The 22,590-nt window shown below is 37.5% G+C and overlaps 3 protein-coding genes across 3 annotated transcripts; 2 read left to right on the forward strand and 1 right to left on the reverse strand.

The window, feature by feature from the left end:
• The first annotated feature begins 769 nt into the window (after positions 1-769).
• LOC141676591 (type IV inositol polyphosphate 5-phosphatase 7-like) lies at positions 770-5,437 on the forward strand. The gene is made up of 13 exons (XM_074482277.1): positions 770-1,317; positions 1,440-1,527; positions 1,833-1,901; positions 2,029-2,113; positions 2,205-2,309; positions 2,412-3,222; positions 3,302-3,495; positions 3,686-3,794; positions 3,897-4,045; positions 4,166-4,421; positions 4,759-4,796; positions 4,884-5,025; positions 5,117-5,437. Exons 1-10 carry the CDS (start codon positions 1,288-1,290, stop codon positions 4,386-4,388), a joined length of 1,863 nt encoding a protein of 620 aa, XP_074338378.1. The 5' UTR covers positions 770-1,287; the 3' UTR covers positions 4,389-4,421; positions 4,759-4,796; positions 4,884-5,025; positions 5,117-5,437.
• A 1,541-nt stretch (positions 5,438-6,978) lies between these two features.
• Positions 6,979-8,767, reverse strand: LOC141676685 (uncharacterized). Its single transcript, XM_074482390.1, has 2 exons — positions 8,324-8,767; positions 6,979-7,615 (listed from the first exon to the last, which is right to left on the reverse strand). The coding sequence occupies exons 1-2, from the start codon at positions 8,626-8,628 to the stop codon at positions 7,468-7,470; spliced, it is 453 nt and encodes a 150-aa protein (XP_074338491.1). The 5' UTR covers positions 8,629-8,767; the 3' UTR covers positions 6,979-7,467.
• Positions 8,768-15,637: 6,870 nt separating this feature from the next.
• LOC141676580 (TMV resistance protein N-like) lies at positions 15,638-21,884 on the forward strand. The gene is made up of 6 exons (XM_074482253.1): positions 15,638-16,484; positions 16,683-17,243; positions 18,004-19,105; positions 19,276-19,551; positions 19,640-21,154; positions 21,382-21,884. Exons 2-6 carry the CDS (start codon positions 16,732-16,734, stop codon positions 21,790-21,792), a joined length of 3,816 nt encoding a protein of 1,271 aa, XP_074338354.1. The 5' UTR covers positions 15,638-16,484; positions 16,683-16,731; the 3' UTR covers positions 21,793-21,884.
• The last annotated feature ends 706 nt before the right edge of the window (positions 21,885-22,590 follow it).

Raw genomic sequence — 22,590 nt, forward strand, 5'->3', positions numbered from 1 at the left:
AATTAACACCGGACAGAATAATTAAGAATTCGCTCAATCACTCGTATAATACACTCGTTACTCGCTCTTTACTCATCTCTTCGACCGTGAATCGTCGTTGCTTATTGTCAAATTTCAAAGACATTCCTCACAAAATTTAAGTGTTAATAAACTATGTTTAACTTAAATCTAAGACATGATTGATAATTATACCCAAAAAGCCAATACAAGAGAAGTATCCGTTTGTCCAAATACTATTGGCACATCCTCCAAACATTCCTCACAAAATCAAAACAAACCTCAGTAAAAAGCAAGCCAAAATCAACAATCTACACACACAAATACATAAATAACTACCTATAAACTAGTACTAATTCACTAATACTCTTCCAACACACATTCCCTTTATCTTTATTTCCCCTTCTTTAAATTTCACTTTAGACCAAATGGCTTACAACAAAATGGAGCCTAGAATCACAAATACTAGATCTCACAACTCTTTAGACCAAATGGGTCAGCCTTATTTTAACGTCATATTGTCGTTTCACTTGGTTAGATCATCTCAAAACGACAACAAAAATGTTAAGGCCTAGTCTTTGTGTTATGTGGTTCAAGAAAAGAGAAAAAATAAAGGAAAGCTCACTCTCACTTGCACTTTATTCTGTGTTCAAAATTCGATACTTTGCTGTTACCCCTTTGAAAGAGTGTGTGTATTTCGAGGAGAGAAAATAATTAAAGAGAATGCTCACTTTTATCTCTCTCTCACACAAATAAATCTCTCTCTCTCTCTCTCTCACACACACACACACAAACTCTCTCTCTCTCACACAAACTCTCTCTCTCTCTCTCTCTCTCATACCTACACACATAATCTCTCTCTCTCTAAATATTTAGCTGCATTTGTCTTGTTCTTAAGCCTGAGAATCTACTCATTCCCTCTACACTTGTTTACTTAAAACTTGGTTGTTTTGTTTCTCCTCATCCTTTTCCTGTAGTTTTATACTTACATGATAGATACATTTATTATTCAAGAAAAGAAGCAGCATTGTTTTGAGGGCTAACCCAAAATCAAGATCTTTCAAGAACCAATCTTTTTGTGTTAATTTTGGGTTTTTGTGTTTGTATTCAGCTTGTTATTGACAAATTTGATTGGCCCATGTTTAGAAATAGGGCTAATTTGATAAAGATTTGATTTTTATAGTGTGCCATTTTCTAAAAAAAATGGGGTTTTAGAGGGATTTATAGCTAGTTTTTGGAAAGGGGACAAGGGTATTTTGAAGAAGAGCTGCATGAAGAAGAAGTGATACAATGAGAGATGAAAATGCCAAGAAAAGCAAGGTGTTTGATTATTTTGTTGTTGTTGAAATATTTATGTCATGTTAGATAATTAAATTTATGTAACAAAGTATGATTGTGCAAAGTTTATGTTTTTCTGACTCATTGTGTTCTGCTTTGTGAAGCTCGCTTGGTCAAAATCAGTGGTTAGGAAGCTGCTTAATATTAGGTGCAAAACTGAAGATGTTCAGGCTAATGAAGATGTTTCTGCAGGTGGGCAATTTTTTGTTGTTGTAAAGTTGGAATCTGAAGTTGTTAATTTTTGTCGTTTATTCGAGTTTTTGTGTGCAAATGATTCATTGTTATGTTATAATTTGTCTTGTTAGCAATTAAGCTTGATAATTGTATTTTGGTGCTCTACTTGTTTATTGATTGTAACAGATGTTATGTTTTTGTTCCTATCTGCTGATGATAAATATGATAACAGCATGATATTCGTCGTTTTACTAATAAGTTCAAAGTTTCTATTCGTGTAATTTACATGATGTATAGGGATAAATGTGGATTTCTTTGTGTAGTTGGGAATGTTGGGTGGACGGATAGCTTCTCCGAGAGGGAGCTGAACAAAAGCAAGAAAGTTAAAACAGGTTTTGTAATTAAGCTTGAGCATTTAGTATATCATGTTTGTGTTACCTACTAACCTGTATATGAGGAAGTCATAATTTTTTTTGATGGTTATCAATATTTATTAATCTCTAGTACTTCAATGCACAGATAAAGCAAGTAGAGCAAGGGACCGACTCCGGCGATATAAAGCTAATCTGGATCACCCTCAAGTTATAAATGTGCAGAACTATAGGTTTCTTCTCGTTCCTCATTTTGCAAGTTTGGTCTCTCAAGATAGTTTTTAATTGTTAGCTAAATTGTTTATAAATTTCATGTGGAAACAGCATTTTTTCAGCTACATGGAATGTAGGTGGAAAATCTCCTACAAGTAATTTGAGTGTTGATGATTGGCTCCTTGCCTCACCTCCTGCAGACATATATGTACTTGGGTATGTTTTCTTAATTTGCTTGAGTTTCTGTGCAGACTTACTTTCTCGGAAGTAATTAAGTATAATAACTAAATTAAGAAAGTTTTTCTTTCACTCCATCAGATTTCAAGAAATAGTTCCGTTAAATGCTGGTAATATTCTGGGAGCAGAAGACAATGGCCCTGCCAAAAAATGGCTAGCTTTGATTAATAAGACCCTAAACAATCGTCCTGGAACTAGTGGAAGTGCTTGCTGCACACCTTCTCCAGTCCCTAATCCGATTGCCGAATCTAATGCTGATTTTGAGGGATCAAACAGGCATACAGCCTCAGCTTTATTCCAGCGTAGATCATTCCAGGCACCAAGAAACTGGAGAAATGACAACGACAATTATCCTATACCCCAACCTCGCCTTGATAGACGGTACAGTGTCTGTGATCGAGTGATCTTTGGTCATAGACCTAGTGACTACGACTCCACTGTCAGATGGGGTCATAGGCCAAGTGATTATTCTTCAAGTCGCCGGTCAAGTGATTTTTCTTCCAGTCACAGACCTAGTGATTACTCAAGTCACAGGCAAAGTGATTACTCTAGTCAGAGGCCTAGTGATTATTCATCAAGTCAAAGGCCAAGTGATTATTCTTCAGGGCATAGACCAAGTGATTACTCATGGGGTCAGAGGCCAAGTGATTATTCCAGATGGGGCTCATCAGATGATGATTATGGGCCCGTGGATTCACCTAGCACTGTGTTATTCTCACCAATGGAAGATGGTTATAGAATGCGGGGAAATTCAAAGTATTGTTTAGTCGTGACTGAGCAAATGGTTGGAGTTTTTCTCACAATATGGGTGAGGAGTGACTTGAAAGAGCATGTCCAGAACATCAAGGTATCTCGTGTTGGTAGAGGATTGATGGGTTACCTAGGAAATAAGGTAAAATATTTCATGCACATGATAATTTTAAATTTTCTGTCCGCTAAGAGCTTGAGTTAATCCAGTAGTTTTGTTGTAGGGGTCCATATCGGTCAGCATGTTGTTGCATCAAACAAGCTTCTGCTTTGTCTGTAGCCACTTGACCTCGGGACAGAAGGAAGGTGATGAGCTAAGGAGAAATTCTGATGTAATGCAGATCCTGAGGAGGACAAGGTTTCCACGAGTTCGTGGGATTTGTAATGAAAAGTCCCCACAAACGATCCTTGAGCATGAGTAAGAGCTTTGTTAGTTTATGTGCAGTGTAAAATACTGTTGTGTGTAACTCTTTGTGCTTTTACACAGAATTTAGCCACCTTAACAGTTAAAAATTTATAACAAATTTACCCCAACATTTTACAATTTACGGTACTTTGCCTCTATATTTTAAGTATTATGTGGTTCTGATATCTTTTTTTTAACCCAGTCGAATCATCTGGGTCGGGGATCTGAACTATCGAATTGCGCTATCTTACCGATCTGCAAAAGCACTCGTTGAGATGCAAAACTGGAGAGCTCTGTTAGAAAATGATCAGGCATAACATACTTGTTCTCGCCAGAGCATTTCCATGTTTTCCTATTAATTAAACAAATTGTTATTTATAATCCTTTACTGATTAAGATCTTCCTTCTGACAGTTACGATTAGAGCAGCGAAAGGGTCGCGTTTTTGAAGGATGGAGAGAAGGAAAGATATACTTTCCCCCAACATACAAATACTCACATAATTCAGACAGATACACTGGTGAAAGTATTAACCTAAAAGAGAAACGCCGAACACCTGCATGGTAAGAACTTGTCATATTATTGTCCTTCGCTTATGTGCAACCTGCTGTTTTTTGTTGACAATTGTTCTATATGGGCTACTGTTTTCAATGCATTGATGCATCTTATTGCATATTGTGAAGGTGTGATCGGATTTTGTGGTTTGGAAGAGGTCTACATCAATTATCTTATGTCCGAGGGGAATCCAGGTTCTCTGATCACAGACCAGTTTACAGCATATTCTGGGCTGAGGTTGAGTCATCGCATAGCCGTTTAAAGAAAAGCACAAGCTGTTCTACCTCTAGAATTGAGGTTGAGGAACTGTTTCCATACTCACATGGCTACACAGAGCTCTGCTTTTTTTGAAAGGATCAAGGAAACTGTTAAATTTAGATTTTTGTAAGCTCTCTCTCTCTCTCTCTAATTTATATTCCTATCTTATATCCCATAGTTGTTTGAGTATATATTAAGCAACATCTAATTTACCTATAATCAACTAGTGTATATCACCAAATTTGTCTTGGTTACTACAAAGTACAAACCATGGAGTTTGGAATATGTTTGAAGACCGTTTCTATAGTCTAGCTCTAGGATTACTTACTAGCATGCTCAATTAAATTTATTAATATATATCATAGAATGCTCATGGAGCATAAACATTATCACACATGTTCTTATCTGTCAACTGGTCCCCAGTTGCGTGCTAAATTTCTTCTGATGAAGCTCATTTTTGTAGGTTGATGGAGACACAGCAATGTCCACAAACTGAAAAAGGTCGGCCTTCTGCTTTTCTACTTAAAATAATTTGGCGCTGCATTTCAGTTATTTGTCAAAATTGACATTTTCTCTGATCTCTTGCAGACATATAACTACACGATAATCAGTCACTAATCGCTGAAGCAGGATTGCTTGACCACAATTTCTCACTTAATAACAAATTTAGAGTAAAGACTAACAAAGTCCCATTTTACGGCATCTCAAAGTTCCATACAAGAATTTTCAGGTATGTAGTATGATCTCGAAACCCTTAAAAGCACATATTAATCAGTAGCACAATAAGCATTCTAACTTTAATCAAATCAAATTTGTTTCAGGAGGAACTCAACTAATTAGAGATTGCCAAGTGGGTAACTGAGGAATAGTTTATTCAAGATTCTTTATTAGTTAAGGAATGCACAGGTCACTAACAGGAAGAGAATGTTATAGATTTGTCAAAATAATCATTAGGTGTGCTCTTTTTGTTTCAGATGTGAAAAAGAAGTAAAGAAATGATGTGTGTATATATACTCATTACCAAAGTGATGGAGAGCTAAAAAAAACTCAATGTAGTGCCCTCTTGTTTATTTATTTATAGCTTTTTTTTCTTGTTGCTGTTAATGATTTTACTGAAAAGTTGGTACCTTGATTACCACCCAGTTCCACTATTTTATACTTTTCTTATTTATTAGCAAGTGTGATGAAATGCAAATTATAAAAGTAAAAGTGAAGACAGTTTTACAAGCATGACAGATAATTATAGATGGAGAATTCTGAAACTCAGGTGTTTGTGTTTAAGAGGTGTTATAAATATGAAAACTTTTTGCATGCTGGGGACAAGAAACAAAATAAAGGAGTGACCTGAGAGTTGCAGTGATTAAAGTTGTACCACTGCTGCAATGTATGCACCTATACAGTGACTAAAGTGATTTATGAACCAAAAACAAAACAAAATTTCACATTTTTCATACTGTACTTGAAGGTAAAATAACATTGATATTTGATGGTCCTGTTTTCAATTTGATAAATTTCTCATTTGTTCAAGCTTCTCAGGCCAGTTCATGCGCATTCTTGATTTCTGGCGAGGGCTAGCACAACTCGCCGTCATGACCCTCTATTTAAATTGCGTCGATATACCTCTCATGCTTCGACAATTTTACTTCTGGCTGATTATTTTGGGGGGACGCCTTATCAAACGGTATTTTGTCCGTTGGATCAAATATCCAACGGCCGTGATTAAAAAAAAACCTATAGGACCGCGGACATTGTCAACAGTTTGGAGAGATGGATCGCGGATATTGTCCGCGGTTGTTACCTTCCTATATGAAAATAGACCCCCTACATTAACATCAAGTCCCAACCGCTCGCTGACAATGTCCGCGGTCCGCGACAAAAGGGTAAAAAGGTAATTTTTCTGGAGCCTAGACAATGTTCGCGGTCCCTGTAGCTATTTTTTTAACTACGGCCGTTGGATGGTTCATCCAATGGCCAGAAAATCGTTTGTTAGATAACTCGTCTGTGGCAAAGAGTTGACACAGACCAAACCCTTATTTTGGTTATTACCAAATTCTTAGGTCTTATATATCAAAGTAAGTCAAAGATTATGCACAGGTACAGTGCATTGCATTAGTCTGGGCCTCTTGGGGATGAGTGACTGAAAAAAGGGTTCTCCTCAGCCATCTTACACATTACATCACCACTATTTAGTATTATGTTCATTTGTTCTTTACACTTTTTCTTTATTTTCTTTCTCAGATACAAACTGTGAATCTCTGTATAAAGTGAGAATTTGTAGCAGTTCTGTTGGATTTAAAGATCCAAAGGCAACAGAAAAGCAGTCATTATGTATACGTAATTACGTATGCATAAATCAAAAGCCTCTGTTTATGCGTTGAATGTGTCTAAATCAAGTTTCTGGACCCCAGCAAGACAAGAGATGCCCAGGGAACAAAATGTGTTCTTTCAAATCAATAGATGTAAAATCATTCATCAAGTTCACAACTTTATTTGGCACCTAAGCAATATGTAAAGTTCTGATATACCTGCTAATCAAGTTCTGTTTAATATTTGACAGTGAGTTGCCTTTTTTTTGGTAATCCGGTGTCCGGGCCAGCTTGCGCGAACCTCAACTAATCCAGAGGATTAATAGCACACTCGTACTCACCGAGCATGACAGTCCACTTACTTCCGTGTCTCCTAGAGATACGCCTTTACCACAAGCTGACCGTTGTTTGTAAATCGGAGGAATGATGTACAAAAGAATAAAGAAGAAACAAAATGCACAGATTTATTTCCAACTTCTAATTTTCATAGACGCAGAAAGGCTAACTGTGCTTAATTATTGAGATGCCATATTGTTCCAGGGATTTGAGTATTTGACATACTATGCAAGCATCTGCAGATATCTACATTTCAAGCAGCTAGCTAATAGACTGTTATTAAACCTCTGAAGTCCTAAAAAAACCCACCAGAACTGTACATTTAGGTGGTATTCATTCATGTTAGCTAACCTAAACCAACTGCAACTAGATTTTAGATCATTACAGCTTCCAGGGAAAATCTTACAGCAAATGCTCCTGAGAATGTAGTTAGTGTAGCTACACTTGGGGACAGACTCAGAAAAACCTAATCGAAGATGGAAACTAAATGGTTGTTAAGATTAGAGCCAAGTTCTGGTTCTGACTTCTGATCATGAAGTTACTTTAGCTGCATTACTAGCGCCAACCATTTTAGCTATCGCTGATAATAGCGATGGTTCTGGTGAAGGAGGTCTCAACCTTTCATCCATCTCAATCTGCACGTCTCGGCATTCAGGGGAGCAAAATGCTTTTAGATAACTGCAGTCATCAGTTAAGTCTTGTAAGTTCAATCTCAATCGTTCTGCGCTAAGTGTATCATGATTTCACTATCATTCTATCAATTCTGTAGCAAATAGTTGTATTCTAGAATGAATAGGTATGAAGATGACATCCTTTAAAGGGCGACAAACAAAATATATAAAATTACAGAGCATTTTTAAGATGGATCACTGTGGCAGAAACTACAATTCAATTAGTCACATTCCCTACTGCATGACCATTTACCCATAACCCAATACCTAGATATAGATCAAATCAATCACAAAAGCAAGAATGACACTACAAGAAAAGCGGACATTTCTGACCAACTCATTTTTGACCAACGCATAATGGTCGGAAAAGATGATACTTAACTGCTTAACCAGGAGTATGCATAACTTAAAATAGAATTTTTAGGCCTAAAAAGGTCCAAGAACATGCTACAAACAATCCAGTCAAGAATCAAATTTATTACCTTAGTACAATTCATCTTTCACTTTCTTTCCTCTTCTTATTACTAATAAACATAAAATTTATGCATAAAACGTGTGTGTGTGAAGAGATTGCATTCCCATGCATGAAAATATCCATAATGTGTGGTAAGAGAGAGAGGGAGAGAGAGAGAGAGAGAGAGAGAGAGAGAGAGAGAGAGAGAGAGAGAGAGAGAGAGAGAGAGAGAGAGAGAGAGAGAGAGAGAGAGCCCCATACCCATACATAAAAACATCCATATTCCTCCTAATACGTTTCTTGCAAAACGAACAATTCTCAAGAAACCCTCCAAAACCACAATCAACACTGCCCTCCAAATCTCCTTCTCCATCATCTTCCAATAACTTGCACTCCAAGTTCTTTATCTTTCCCACTCCTTCAACAACATGCCTAATACTTCTACCTTCAACAGCAACACCAGGTCGCTTCTTTTTCAAAATACTCACAGAAGAGTCCATTCTTCGAACCCCAACGTCACCAAAACTCGATGATTTCACCACTTCGTTTCTTCTTGACCATGACATTTTTCGAGATTCTTGAAAAAACAAAATACAGGGCTATAACTATAAACAAAATATATATGTTATTTTATTTGTAGTGCAGATATAGAATATGTTCGGTAAGTGAAGTAACAAATAGTTGAGATAAAAGTGGAGGAGTTAGGATTCGGATATATTTTGGCGGTTGGTTTTATAACAGAAAGATTCTTCTATAGGATCTTTTACTTTGACTACTGATTTAAATTTTTCGGAATATTTAAATTTGCAGATTATAATTCAAACAGTGTTCTGTATAATAACTTATTCTTTTTGTACAAAAAGCTTATATTTTGATTATAATTTCGTAACTTACGGGAGATTTGTGTTGGGATTATGATTCAAAATTGTAACTGAAGTATTAATTTAGTTTATTTTATTTTGTATGTTTCTTTTTTTTTTTTTTTTTTTGAAATAAACGCACTTGCTTATACTAATACTCCTCCGAAATCAAATTACAACGAATGAACTCTGGAGCAGTATGAAACCACTCCATATGACCAGACATAGAAAATGCAGCTCGAGCTAGGTTATGAGCTACATTATTCGCAGATCGATGTTCAAACACAACTAATACATTCTCAAAATGTTGAAGTAAACTCACACAATCATCTATAATACTATGAAAATTTGATCTTCCCGTGTTATTATAGACGGCGTCCACCACCAACTTAGCATCCAACTCGAATATACATTTTGTATTTCTCCAAGTTAGCAACCATGATAAAGCTTCCCGAAGAGCAACAGCTTCTGCTTCGCGGCTTTGCGTGTAACCCCTGCAGTTCGCGATTCTAGCACCCAAAAACCCACCCCTTTCGTCTCGAGCTACACATGCTACGCCAATGTTTACTACAGACCCCTGACTAGCAGCATCAACATTTATTTTTATCCACCCCTCCGGCGGTTTAACCCATTTCTTACTTGCTGTTCGCAGCTGTCTTTTATCTCCATTTTCACGCTCATACGCAGTTTTCCAATCACGCATCAGGTGCAAACCCATAGACCGAGTTCCAAACATTGACATATTGTTTCGATTCCACACCCATTCATTACGTCGAATCCACAAACTCCAACTAATAATCCCTATCATCAAACACTGCTCTCTATTGCCCCGCTAGAATGCTTGCTTGATCACTTGCAACCCCGTCATGTCCTCTCCTACGCTTACCAGGTCCTGCAATCCCACCGAACTCCATACTTCCTGAGCAAAACAACACGAGAACAGAGTATGCACTGCAGTCTCCATATGCAAATGACACCATGAACATGTTGGCGAAATATTTACTCCCTTCTTTAACAATTCAGTAGCGGTAGGTAGTACATCCCGGCATACCCTCCATAAAAAATTAACTATCTTCCCCGGTAAGTTTAAGCCCCACAGCTTCTTCCAAAATCCTTTATCCTGGCTCTCCCTCTCCCCCCTCAAATGCCTATAGCAGCTTTTGACCGAGAATTCCCCTTTTTCATCTAGCAACCAATACCAAGAGTCCTTAATACCTCTGCTAGGAACATGAATCTGTTGTATCAGCTGTCTATCCCGCTCATTGCATATATCGTTTAGCACCTCTACATCCCACCTCTTCTGACCCTCCATCATCAGGCCATCCACCGTTGCATCATGAAGTCCAGTATAAGCAGTACTCGTAAGAAAACCATTCTCTAAGCATGGTAACCATGGACTTGTCCACAAATTAGTATCCTTCCCATCTCCTATCTTCCGTCTGCAACCTCGCTTAATGACCTCCTGGGATTCCATAATACTTCTCCACATAAAACTAGGATTTGAACCCAATTTAGCATTTAAAAAATCTGATTTTGCATAGTATCTAGCCTTCATTATTTCCGCCACCAATAGATTAGTGTTATTTACTAGTCGCCACGCTTGCTTGGCTAACATAGCCACATTAAATTCTCGTAACTTTCTGAAGCCTAACCCACCCACCTCCTTTACTTCACACAAACGATCCCAGCACATCCACCGAATACCTCCATGCTCCCCTCGACCTCCCCACCAATACTGATTCATCTTTTTTTCGATTCTGTCACAGACATCTTGCGGAATTAACATCAAGTTCATCCAAAACGTAGGAATAGTCTGCGTCGCTGATTTCAACAACGTTACTTTACCTGCTTTAGAAACATTCCCCATCCCCCATGTTTGTAACTTGGAAGCCACCTTTTCTACAAGAAACTCAAATTCAGCTTTTTTATTTTGCCCAACCTTCATAGGTAACCCCAAATACTTGCCTGGAGTCTCATTTTGTTGCACTTGCAGCTGATTCTGAACCTCTTGCCGATCCTCAGCACTTGTGTTGGCTGAAAATGTAATACTCGATTTATTATAATTAATCACCTGTCCCGATATTCGAGCATACCTCTGTAAAATTCCCTTTAGAGTACTCGCCTCACTCTTAGCTGCCTTAAAAAACATATAACAATCATCCGCAAATAATAAATGTGATATACTTGGTGCTCCTCTCGCAATTCGACAACCATGTATCAGTCCGGCCTCCTCGTTTCTTCTAATTATAGCACTTAGCCCCTCCGCACACATGATATAAAGATAAGGCGAAATCGGATCTCCTTGACGGAGTCCTCTTCCCGGAACAACGCACCCAAATTCATCCCCATTATGCAAGAAACTATATGCCATCGAGCTAATAAATTGCATGATCCTCTCAATCCACACACTATTAAACCCGAATTTTACCATCATATTACGCACAAAGCTCCACTCAAGCCTGTCATAGGCCTTCGAGATGTCTAATTTAAGCCCTGCAACACCAGTTCTACCTTGCCTCTTCCGCTGCATATAATGGTTAATCTCGAATGCTATCAACGCATTGTCCGTTAACAACCTTCCCTCAATGAATGCACTCTGTCTGTCCGATATAATGGATTCCAAAATCTTTTTAAGCCTATTGGCCATGATCTTAGACAAAATACGAACCAAAACGTTGCATAACGAAATAGGTCGGAGATCCCCCATTGTCTTTGGTTTCTTCACCTTCGGGATAAGGCATACACAAGCATTATTCACACCTGCAGGCAACTCCCCTGTTTGCAAAAAAGTACGACAAAAATCCACCAACTCCACGTGCACAATATCCCAATAAACCTGATAAAATGCAGGATTAAATCCATCAGGACCACTCGCCTTGTCTGGGTGCATAGAGAATACCGCCGTTTTCACTTCCTCTACTGAAATCTCCCTCATTAACTCTTCGTTCTCATAAGTAGACACCTGTTTCACTACTTCATGTTCCGACAATCTACCATCAACACATGAAGCCTGGAACAAATCGACAAAATAGCTCTCTATAATATTCCTAATCCCTTCTGGTGTGTCCTGCCAATTACCATCTCCATCTTTCAACCGATCAATTCTATTATTTTTTCTCCGATTGGATGCATACCTATGAAAAAATTTTGTATTCTTATCCCCTTCCCGCAACCAATGTTGTTTAGCCCTTTGCTTCCAGTACACCTCCTGTCTATCTAACAATTTCAAGTATTCATCTCTCACTTCATTATACCTATTTATTCCCTGTGTATCTCTTCGTGAGCGTAGCTTCTTCAGCATATTTCGACAATGGCCCAGCTTTCGTTTAAACTCCTTGGTAATACCTCCCCCCCATTCTTGCAATTTTTCACCACAACTCTTAATTTTATGCACAATATCCCTAGTTTCACCTGCTTCCCAACCATGCTTCACAATGTTCCTGCATTCTTTCTCCCTTACCCAGATATTTTCGAATCTAAATTTTTTCTCCTTAGGCATATACACACGCCTGTTCAGTTGAAGATATAATGGAAGGTGATCTGAAGTTGCTACCTCAATAACCTCGACTTCTGCCTCTGGAAATAGCTCCCTCCACTTCTGGTTAGCCACCCCCCTATCCAGTCGTTCTTGAATCCAAAAATTACTCCCCCTCGATCTCTCCCATGTAAATTTCTCACCAACAAAACCAAGGTCTTTCAGCTGGCATGTCTCCAAAGTTTCTGTAAATCCTGTTAACAAATAGAATGGCTGCTTGTTCCCTCCCCTTTTTTCATCCTCGTACATCATGTCGTTAAAATCCCCGATTACGCACCACGGCAAGTTTGATCTTTCCCGTAAGTTCAATAACATTCCCCACGATTCTCTCCGTCTTTGTCTTTCAGGGCAGCCATAAAATCCCGTATATCTCCACCTTCCCACACCCTCATTCTCTACCTCGAAGTCAATATAATTCCTTGTTGCTTCAATCACCGTACACCCTCCTTCGTTCTTCCATAATAGTGCAAATCCTCCACTATGCCCCTGCACCTCAATTGAAATAAATCCTGCAAAGTTAAGAGTTTTACACACCTCTGCAACTTTCTTTTCACGAGCCAACGTCTCAGATAGGAATATTATACTGGGCCTCTTCTGTTGGGTAATATGTTTAAGGAATTGAATGGTCCGTGGCTTACCCAGCCCACGACAATTCCAAGCAAGTAAACTCATTGTCCTAGGCGGGCCTGGCTTTCCAGTCCCGCCTCTGGTCCATTTTTTGGCCCATCAGTTAAGCCCATGTTCACTTCTGAATTACCCCCCAAAATCTCCTCCGTTATTTCCTGTATATCTACTCTTTTATGTTTTGTATCTGTCACCATAATCTCACGTTCAAATATTTTAGTTCCCGCCTCATACGTTTCCATTCTGTTTGGATGTTGTGAGTTATCCATGATTATCATATCCCCCAAATTATGCCCCTTAACTGCTATGGTTGGGTCACCCCCTACAATCTCGCTAACCACCCCATCAGTTTCCATAAAATTCACAAGATTTCCTCCACCACCGTGCATGGTTGTTGCTCCTGTTGTCCGATCAGCCACCACCTTATTATATCCACTATTTGGTCCATTTCTCAACCACTTTGACCCCAAATTCTGTTTCTGTGCATTTTTATTTGGAGCTCGCAACCACACCCCGTACGCTCGTTCGATTATTTTCGTGGGATTAGCATAGACAATTTCACAGTCTCTGTCTGAATGTCCAATTCTTCCACACACAAAGCAGAATGTTCCCAGCCTTTCGTACTTGAAGTTGACCCAAGTAGACGTACCATTCTCTCTTCGAACTTTCAATCTACGCTTCAATGGCTTGTCAATGTCTAATGACACTCGGACTCTTACATATTGTCTCCACATTCCACTCGTATTCGCTGCATCCATCTTAACAAATGTACCCACTTGATCTGCTATTGCCTGCAATACCTTTTCTGTTACCATTCCCGTAGGCATGTCGTGCACTTGCACCCAGATCTCCATTTTATTCAATGGCACTACCATAGCATCCTCCATAGGTTCAAGTTTATGAAATATCAATGGGCTCTGTTCAAAACTCCATGGTCCTCCCTCAATAACTTTTTCCATATCCATGACATGATAAAAGACAAATGTATAACGATGATTGCCTATATCATGTATTTCAATCCCATTCTGAGGCCTCCACAATGCGGCTAATACATTCTGCATTGCTAAGAAATTTATTGATTTCTCCGTGAGAAATTTCCCAACCAATATGAATGTTTGTTCTTCTCGATTCGCCTCTGTCTCTGTCATCAAAACCCCATCATCCCCCTCGTCCTCCAATGCCAACCTTGCATACATTTCTTCAAGATTTTCCGGAGAAGACGCCATCGTAAAGTGATGATTGCTTGTGAAAAGAAATACTATAAAACTACTGATAATAACTTGTCACGAAAACAAGACTTAAAAACTTGTCACAAGAACAAGACTATGACTATTGGGTTGATAGCGATCATGCAATTAAGTCTTTATTTAATATAGGTGCAAATGAATCGAGGCTTTGGTCCTTAGTTTTAAGGTTTTAAAAGGCTGTTTCACTCATTATTCTTGCCAATGTGATATACTAGTCGAGCGCAGTTACAACTATACATCACGTATATATTAACTTTAACTATTAATTCGTATTCGGGGGGAAAAAGCCTTATTTTTTATTTTTAATTCATGTCTCAGACGAGTTCCAAATCATATTGAAACTCAACAGTGCGAGAAATTGAAATTCACATATTGTACTCAAAATCTTGCAACAATAACGCATATTTTACTCTATTCATCATACAACACAAACAAACAAATTAATATTATATATAATTATTGATTAAAAAAAATATTATATATAATTGTAAAAATATTATAGACTATCATTTGAGTTTAATATTATAAATATAACAAAATTAGATTGAATAAATAAAATTTATGATGGTATTCCCAGTTTCTTTACTAAATAAAAAAAACATTGTTTTGAAATAATCACTAATATACAAATAAAAAAATCCAAAAAATCTAATTTCAGTTTGAAATATCTTCAATCATATCTGATTTAGTCCGTTCTTGAAATAAGACGAATGTTATTAGAGTCACATATAATCTTGTAATGATATCTGAATTAGGCCTTTTTATTCACATTTTTTTATTAAATGGAAAAAGTATTATTTTGAAACAGTCACCACTATACATTAATAAAGAATTCGAAAAATTTGATTTTCATTTAAAATACTTTCAATTATATCTGAGATAAAATTAATTTTATCCATTCCGAAATAAAACAAAAATTATTAGAATTACATATAATTCTATATTTGTATCCGAATTAGGCCTTTTTACTTTAAACTTATAATTTTTAACTTGGTAAGTCCATAATTGTAAAAATCGGTAATCGACACTAATCGGTTTAGGTACCGATTAGGGATTAATCGGCAAATCGGGAATTAATCGGAACAAAAATCGGATATATTTAAATATTTTAATAATATTTAATATATTTATCTTATTTATTATGAAATATATAATTCAAAAATAATTTATAAACATTAATCAGATTTCAAAAAATAGATCGGCCAAATATTTTTTAAGAATTAAATCGGGGATTTTTAGAACAGTACGTCATTCATTTAGGCCTTATTTCCGAATTTTTATTAAAAAAGCCGAAAAATGATCGAGAGATAATCCCATCCTAAAACCGGGGAGTTCAGGGGTTGACATAATCCCATCCTCACTCTGTTTCTATCTCTTTTCTTTTTATATGGTTGCCAGGCGTATATATTTTATACAGACATTTGGACATATATTTGTACACTCTTACTGCATTGATTGCTTTTTAAAAATTGAGTTGCTTGATTTTAACTGAAAGTTAAGGATTTGAAAAGTGCACGGAACATGTTTGATGAAATGTCTGAAAGAGATACTTGGGCTAATAATACAATGATTTTAGTTTTGGGCTTGCGAGAATATGGCTTCATATGCATGCATAAGCGGGCTAACTCGACACTTTCTTGTAAATCACTACAGCAGTAGAAGCACTTTCTTATCCATGCATAAGCTGGCTGGCTAACTCCACACTTTCAGGAAAGGTGGGGGTGGGGACCGGAGAGGATCTAATAAGGGGCACCCGGGGACACGTGTACCCGTACACTCAAATTTTACGTTTTTTCACCATTATTTTTTTTGAAAATATATAAAAGTGCCCCCTCAAAATCTGTCCGGTGTCCCCTAAACAAAAAATCCTGGATCCGCCTATGTCGTGGGGAGGCGGGAATTTGTACGAGTGGAGTGTTTGGGGGAAAGGCTTGCATGACATACACATGTCATGCATTAGTGTATTGATGCGGGATGTGTAGTTTGCAACCATTCGTGTAAAATGTTGAATGCAGAGAGTCTCAAATGCAAGAGAGTGATTTCACTTTCTGCGTAAGATGGTTTATGTGTATATGATGTGAACATGGATGGCTGGTCAGTCTGTGCGTTTTTGTAAGTCAATGGTTAATGTGATTTCGTGTTAACCTTTAGTGAAGGTATAATTAAGACTTTTTTTGTTTAATTTATATAATCTTTCCGTTAATGTTGAACTTTTAAAAAAGTACATTATCACGGTTTTATAAATATCAAAACTCTGTACATTCGAAAACATTATTTAGGAGGAGGGACTTCATCTTTTGAGTCATCTGCCTTAACATTTTCCATCACTCATATCTTATCTACAATCTATGCAGTATGCTGTCCTGGTCTCTAAGATACTAAGTCTCTTCAAATCCTCCGTTCATGGCAGCTTCAACAAGCACTAATCAATATGGTTTATCTTCCTGTTCTTCTAATCGACATTGGAATGTTTTCTTGAGTTTCAGAGGCAAAGACACGCGCAAAACTTTCACAAGTCACTTGTACACAGCATTGAAACAGGCTGGAATCATAACTTTTATGGATGATTATGGACTTCCAAGAGGTGAAGAAATTTCACAACAGCTAATAAAGGCAATCCAGGGTTCAGAGATTTCTATTGTTATTTTCTCAGCCAACTACGCCTCGTCGCCTTGGTGTCTAAATGAGCTTGTGGAGATTCTGGAATGTAAAAAAAGGACGGGACATTTAGTTTATCCTGTATTTTATGATGTTAGTCCATCAGTTGTACGACACAAAACCGGGAGTTTTTCAGAGGCTTTCGAGAGTCATGAGAAGAGATATGTTTCGAACATGGACAAGGTGAATATATGGAAAGCTGCGCTAACCGAAGCTGCAAATTTGTCCGGTTATGACCTAAAAAATGATGCGGATGGGTAAGTAACTTCCATTTCTTTCATGACTTTATTGATTAAGTAATGAATAAAGTATGTACACTAGTGTACGTTTCTTTCTATACTTATTATTGTACATATCAATAGTTTGATTCTGTAGAAAATAGCTCCTTTTTCCGGTATTTCAATCAATAGATCATGATGTTATGGATATAGGAAAGGGCCAACTGTTCAAAATCATAAAAATTTTAATGCAAAATTTGAATTATAACTTGGATCGGTCCCCTCTACATGATCTGGCCCCCCTATATGAAATCCTGGTTCCAGCCCTGGATATAGGATCACATAACTTAATGGTAAGTTGAAATTCCCTTTAGCCTCAAAGTTTTCAGATAGCTGGATAATTGTCAATCATTGGCAGAAATCTTAGATTGGAGGAATACAATAAGGTTCAAATTGAAAATTTAGTAAAGCTTTGGAGTAGGTGATTCACAAATAGGTTGCAGATACTACGTAAAATAAGGCTTTTACAGAAAAAGCCTTATTTACCCGGAATCTTCACTTTTAGGTGACTAAATAGAATAAGACCAAGGCCTTCAGACACTTATTGGCTAGAGGCAATGCGTATAAAGAACTTGTATTTATTACTTTTAATGTAAGACAAAGAATGTATACAAATCTTTCTGTCACATTCACATGTAGTGTTGCTAAAAAAGTTTGTTTATTTAGTTAGCAACCAACGACTATTACTCTGTAGTGTTGTTCAATTAACATGATTAATTATTCTAATATATTTTGGCAGGTATGAAATTAGACTTATCCAGATTATTGTAAATAACGTCCTACTTAAAGTAAATCTGGTAGGCTTGAGTGTGGCAAAGGAACCAGTTGGAATGGAATCTCGTGTGCAAAGATTAACACAACTGATGAGGACCGGCAGTAACGATATCAGAAAGATTGGAATATCCGGTATGGGTGGAATAGGGAAAACGACTATTGCCAAAGCTCTCTACAATAAAAATTTCCGTCATTTTGAAGGTAGTTGCTTTCTTGCAAATGTTAGAGAAGCTTCAGAAAGACATGACGGTATACTTCACTTACAAGAGCAGCTGCTTTCCGAAATTCTAATAGTGGATAAAATCAGAATTGAAAATGAAGATAGAGGGATCAGCTTGTTGATGGAAAGATTATGTTCTAAGAAAGTTTTCATTGTGCTGGATGATTTAAACCACAGAAGGCAATTTGATTACTTAGCAGGACAATGGAACCAATTTGCTTCGGGTAGCAGAATCATCGTAACAACACGGGATGCTGGTCTACTTGAACAAATTGAGGTAGATGAGAGGTACAATGTTGAGGAACTAGACGGAGATGAGTCCTTGGAACTCTTCAGTCGACATGCTTTCAAGAAACCAATTCCATCCAAAGATTATATGGAACTTTCGGTGGGTATAGTACGCCAAGCAGGAGGGCTTCCATTAGCACTCGAGGTATTAGGATCTTATTTGTTTAAAAGGTCCATGAAAGAATGGACAAGTTCCCTACACAAATTGCAAGAAATTCCTCGAAATGAGATTCAAAAGAAACTTCTTATAAGCTACCATGCGCTTGGTGATGGTAACTTGCAGGATGTCTTCCTTGATATTGCATGCTATTTTATCGGCAATGATAAAGACATGACAATTAGTATATTAAACTCATGTGGCTTCGATCCAGAAAATGAAATCATCATTTTGATGGAAAGATCCTTGCTATCAGTAAATGACAAAAATGAGATTAGGATGCACGATCTACTACAGGAGATGGGAAGAGATATTGCTCGGAATAATTGCCCGTTTGAGCCTTGGAAATACAGTCGATTGGGGTCACCTGAAGATATTTGCAATGCCTTAAACAAAAATAAGGTAACTTACTAATATACTCTGGGTTTTGCTAATTTTATTTATAAGATTTATCACTCGTTGAAAGAGGAGATGTGATGCAATGTAACACTTTCATGGTATCCTGCTCTCGTGACTTCGTGGTATTTCTTGTTAGAAAAAAGTAATAAATCTGTTCTTGGAAATAATGTCAGGGAAAGAAAAGCATTGAATGTATCATCCCTTATGGAGGACTACCAACGGATGTATCATTTAAAACCAGTGCTTTCGCGAAAATGCATAAATTAAGATTGCTTAGTATCAACAAGATGCATCTCATTGGAAGTTTTAAAGGCATATTTGAAGAGTTAAGGTGGCTTTCTTGGCAAGGCTGTTCTTTGGACTGTTTACCAACTGATTTCTACCCGAAGAACTTGGTCTTCCTCGATTTACAACAGAGCAATTTCAAGATATTGTGGAATGGTCCTAAGGTAATTAAGTTTCTACACAGATTAGTATATTTCTAAACAAAATAAAAAACTAAGTATTAATTTTTTCCTATCTTAACAAAAAATGTAGTGTCTGGAACAATTGAAGATCCTAAATATCAGTCGCTGCACATTTTTGAGGACAACCCCGGACTTCAGCAGAATTCCATGCATCGAGGAGCTAAATTTAAATGGTTGTGCTGATCTGGTAGAGGTTGACCCCTCTATTGGACGCTTAGTTAGGCTGGTTAATCTGAATTTGATGGGCTGCATGAAGTTAAAATGTCTGCCTAGCAGCATATGCAACTTGACCGCATTGGAACAACTAGATCTTGATGATTGCTCAATCCTAGAAGGGTTACCTGACAGACTGGGGAACATGAAATCCTTGAGCTTTCTTCGGGCAGGATGCACTGCGATTACAACAGTACCAGGATCCATTGGACAACTCAGTAAATTGATTGTCTTGAAATTAAATAAATGCAAGAAGCTCCGTTTCCTTCCTAGTACCCTTTGCAACCTGAGAACGTTGGAACATCTAATCCTCTGCAGTTGTTCAAATTTAGAGGTATTTCCTGACGACTTAGGGGATATCCAATCCTTAAAAGTGCTTTCTGCAGAGCACACTGGAATTGCATTCTTACCAGAATCCATTGGACGTTTAAGTAAACTCAGCAAGTTGTTATTGCATAGCTGCAATAAACTCAGGCATCTTCCAAGTAGCATCTGCAACCTCAAAGCAGTGGAATATCTAGATCTTAACTATTGCTCCGACCTACAAGAACTACCAAACGAGATTGGAAACATGGAATCTTTGAGAATTCTTCAGGCAATACAAACAGAAATAGTGACATTACCGGAATCCACTGGACGTCTGAGTAAACTTGTTAAGATTGTGTTAAGTTACTGCAGGAGGCTCAAATATCTTCCTATGAGCATCTGCTATCTCAGATCACTGGAGTGTCTAGATCTTAGTGGTTGTTCAACTCTTTCAGGATTACCCGATAATATTGGAGATATTATAACCTTGAGGGAACTTCGAGCATGCAACACCATGTTCACGGAAGTTCCTAAATCTATTGGATGTCTGAAGAACCTTGAAGTCCTGGTCTTGCCGTTCCAAGCACGAGAAGTTGATATGAATTTGTGTTCTATTTTAAGGAATACTAGATTCATTCCGGCCTCAGTTTGGTGTTTGAATTCACTTACGAACTTAAATCTTAGCGCTTGCTATCTGGTCGATCTTCCAGCTTCTATTGGGGATTTATCATCATTGCAGCATCTTAATTTATCAAGAAACCCTTTCTATATACTAACATCTACTCTCGGTCAGTTATCGAATCTAAAAACTCTTACACTGACAGAGTGCGAGTTTCTTTGGGCAATCCTGGAACTGCCACCTAACTTGACCGATTTATATGCAAGTTCTTGTACATCAATTGAAACACTAGTCGTTTCGAAGTTGAATCACTTGAGGTGTTTGTATCTTTCATACTGCAGTAGCTTGGTTGAGATTGTAGGATACAACGAACTCAAATCTATAACGAGAATTGAGCTGGCAGGTTGCGAAAATCTGTCATTCACCCCTGAAGAGAGTTTGTTTCAGGTTCTTCTTCTCCTCTTTTCTATTATTCTCCTTCTCCATATTACCAATTACTACCTCTGTCCTGCTATTATTTTTCTCCATATTACCATATTACTACTGTGTTTTTATCGAGAAAGTGTTTACTTTATTAATAAAGAGTATAGATGTATCTGGCGAGTAATCGTTTCAAAAAAATATTTTAATCATTCTTTGTTTGTTAGTACTAATGTGATGTGTTTATGTAACAGTTATACTGTGGAATTGGGGGGAGGGTTGACATTTATCTTCCAAAGAAGGACATTCCGCAATGGTTCAGTAATGTCAGCATTCAAAAACCAAATAGTATGTTCGGCGGTGATACATTCGTTTTCTCGATGCCATCAACTGTTTCCAGCAGTTATTTAGGGGTTATTCTTTGGTTTAATGTTGGTTATACGGGGCCCTCTCCTCGGCCTTCAGATTTTTGGGCTCTCGTTACAGCAAAAGATCGTTATAACTCATGGCTTTGCAAGACATCGTTATGGAAGAAAGTACCACAGTCGTGGGTAAGCTTCATACCACAAATACAGTTCCCTCTGTATGCCAATGAAATAGTTTCATTAAGGATAGGAGGATGCGGTCTGCTGCTGAGTATCAGAGCACATTTGGTATATATTTAACATGTACCACCTTTATTATTCTCGGATCTCTTGCAAGTGCCATTTGGTTCGTTGTACTTGTTCCTTATTATCACCGCTCGTTCCTTTGAAAATGTCTTTGCAATGGAAGTTCAGGCGGTAGGCCGGTTAATGCTCACAACTAAGCGAGAGGCCGGTTAATGGAAATAGTGTGTTTGTTAACTTTATAAAATGTAATTGAGCCAAAGAGAGAAGAGAGAATAGAAAGCAAATCTGATTTTATTTCATTCAAGATGATGTGCAGTGCACACATGTTTTGTTTATATAGTACAGTGAACCCTATCAGACTAAACATACATAAATGATTTATTACAATAATACCCTAAGTTATACCTCACACTCCATGACATGGCAACCTAAAGGTTACGGCCTTTTGAACTATGCTTACTATGCTTACTCTAAAAGCATTAAATCCAGGGCAAGGAGATTTCATCTTGAATCAACTCTAGCCACATTGCAGGGTCCAAGTAACCAACCCATTCATAACATTTAGCTTCAGCCTTCATACTTGCTTCGTTAGAACTAGAGATGTACAAAAAACCCGGACCCGAAAATCTGGCCCGGCCCGATCCGGTCAAAGCCCGGTCCCGGCCCGGGCCTCGACGGGCCCTATATTTTTAGGCAAAACCCGGCCCGGTTAAAAGCCCGAAAAAGCCCGGTTATAATCTGATTATTCTAATATATTTTCTTATATATTTATAAATTTACATTTACTATACATATAAATAATACTTTAAACACATATATATTTACATATTTGTGATTAATAATATTATTTAT

This window comes from Apium graveolens, chromosome 1 (genome assembly GCF_009905375.1).
Source record: "Apium graveolens cultivar Ventura chromosome 1, ASM990537v1, whole genome shotgun sequence".
Taxonomy (NCBI): Eukaryota; Viridiplantae; Streptophyta; class Magnoliopsida; order Apiales; family Apiaceae; genus Apium; species Apium graveolens.

Coding starts and splice junctions, on each gene's coding strand:
- LOC141676591 (XM_074482277.1), top strand. CDS start 1,288: ATGAGAGATGAAAATGCCAAGAAAAGCAAG. Junction 2,310..2,411: donor GCAGACATATATGTACTTGG/GTATGTTTTCTT, acceptor TCACTCCATCAG/ATTTCAAGAAATAGTTCCGT. Junction 4,046..4,165: donor AAACGCCGAACACCTGCATG/GTAAGAACTTGT, acceptor CATATTGTGAAG/GTGTGATCGGATTTTGTGGT.
- LOC141676685 (XM_074482390.1), bottom strand. CDS start 8,628: ATGTCATGGTCAAGAAGAAACGAAGTGGTGAAATCATCGAGTTTTGGT. Junction 7,616..8,323: donor ATGGATGTTTTTATGTATGG/GTATGGGGCTCT, acceptor TGATGACTGCAG/TTATCTAAAAGCATTTTGCT.
- LOC141676580 (XM_074482253.1), top strand. CDS start 16,732: ATGGCAGCTTCAACAAGCACTAATCAATATGGTTTATCTTCCTGTTCT. Junction 17,244..18,003: donor CTAAAAAATGATGCGGATGG/GTAAGTAACTTC, acceptor ATATTTTGGCAG/GTATGAAATTAGACTTATCC. Junction 21,155..21,381: donor CTGAAGAGAGTTTGTTTCAG/GTTCTTCTTCTC, acceptor TTTATGTAACAG/TTATACTGTGGAATTGGGGG.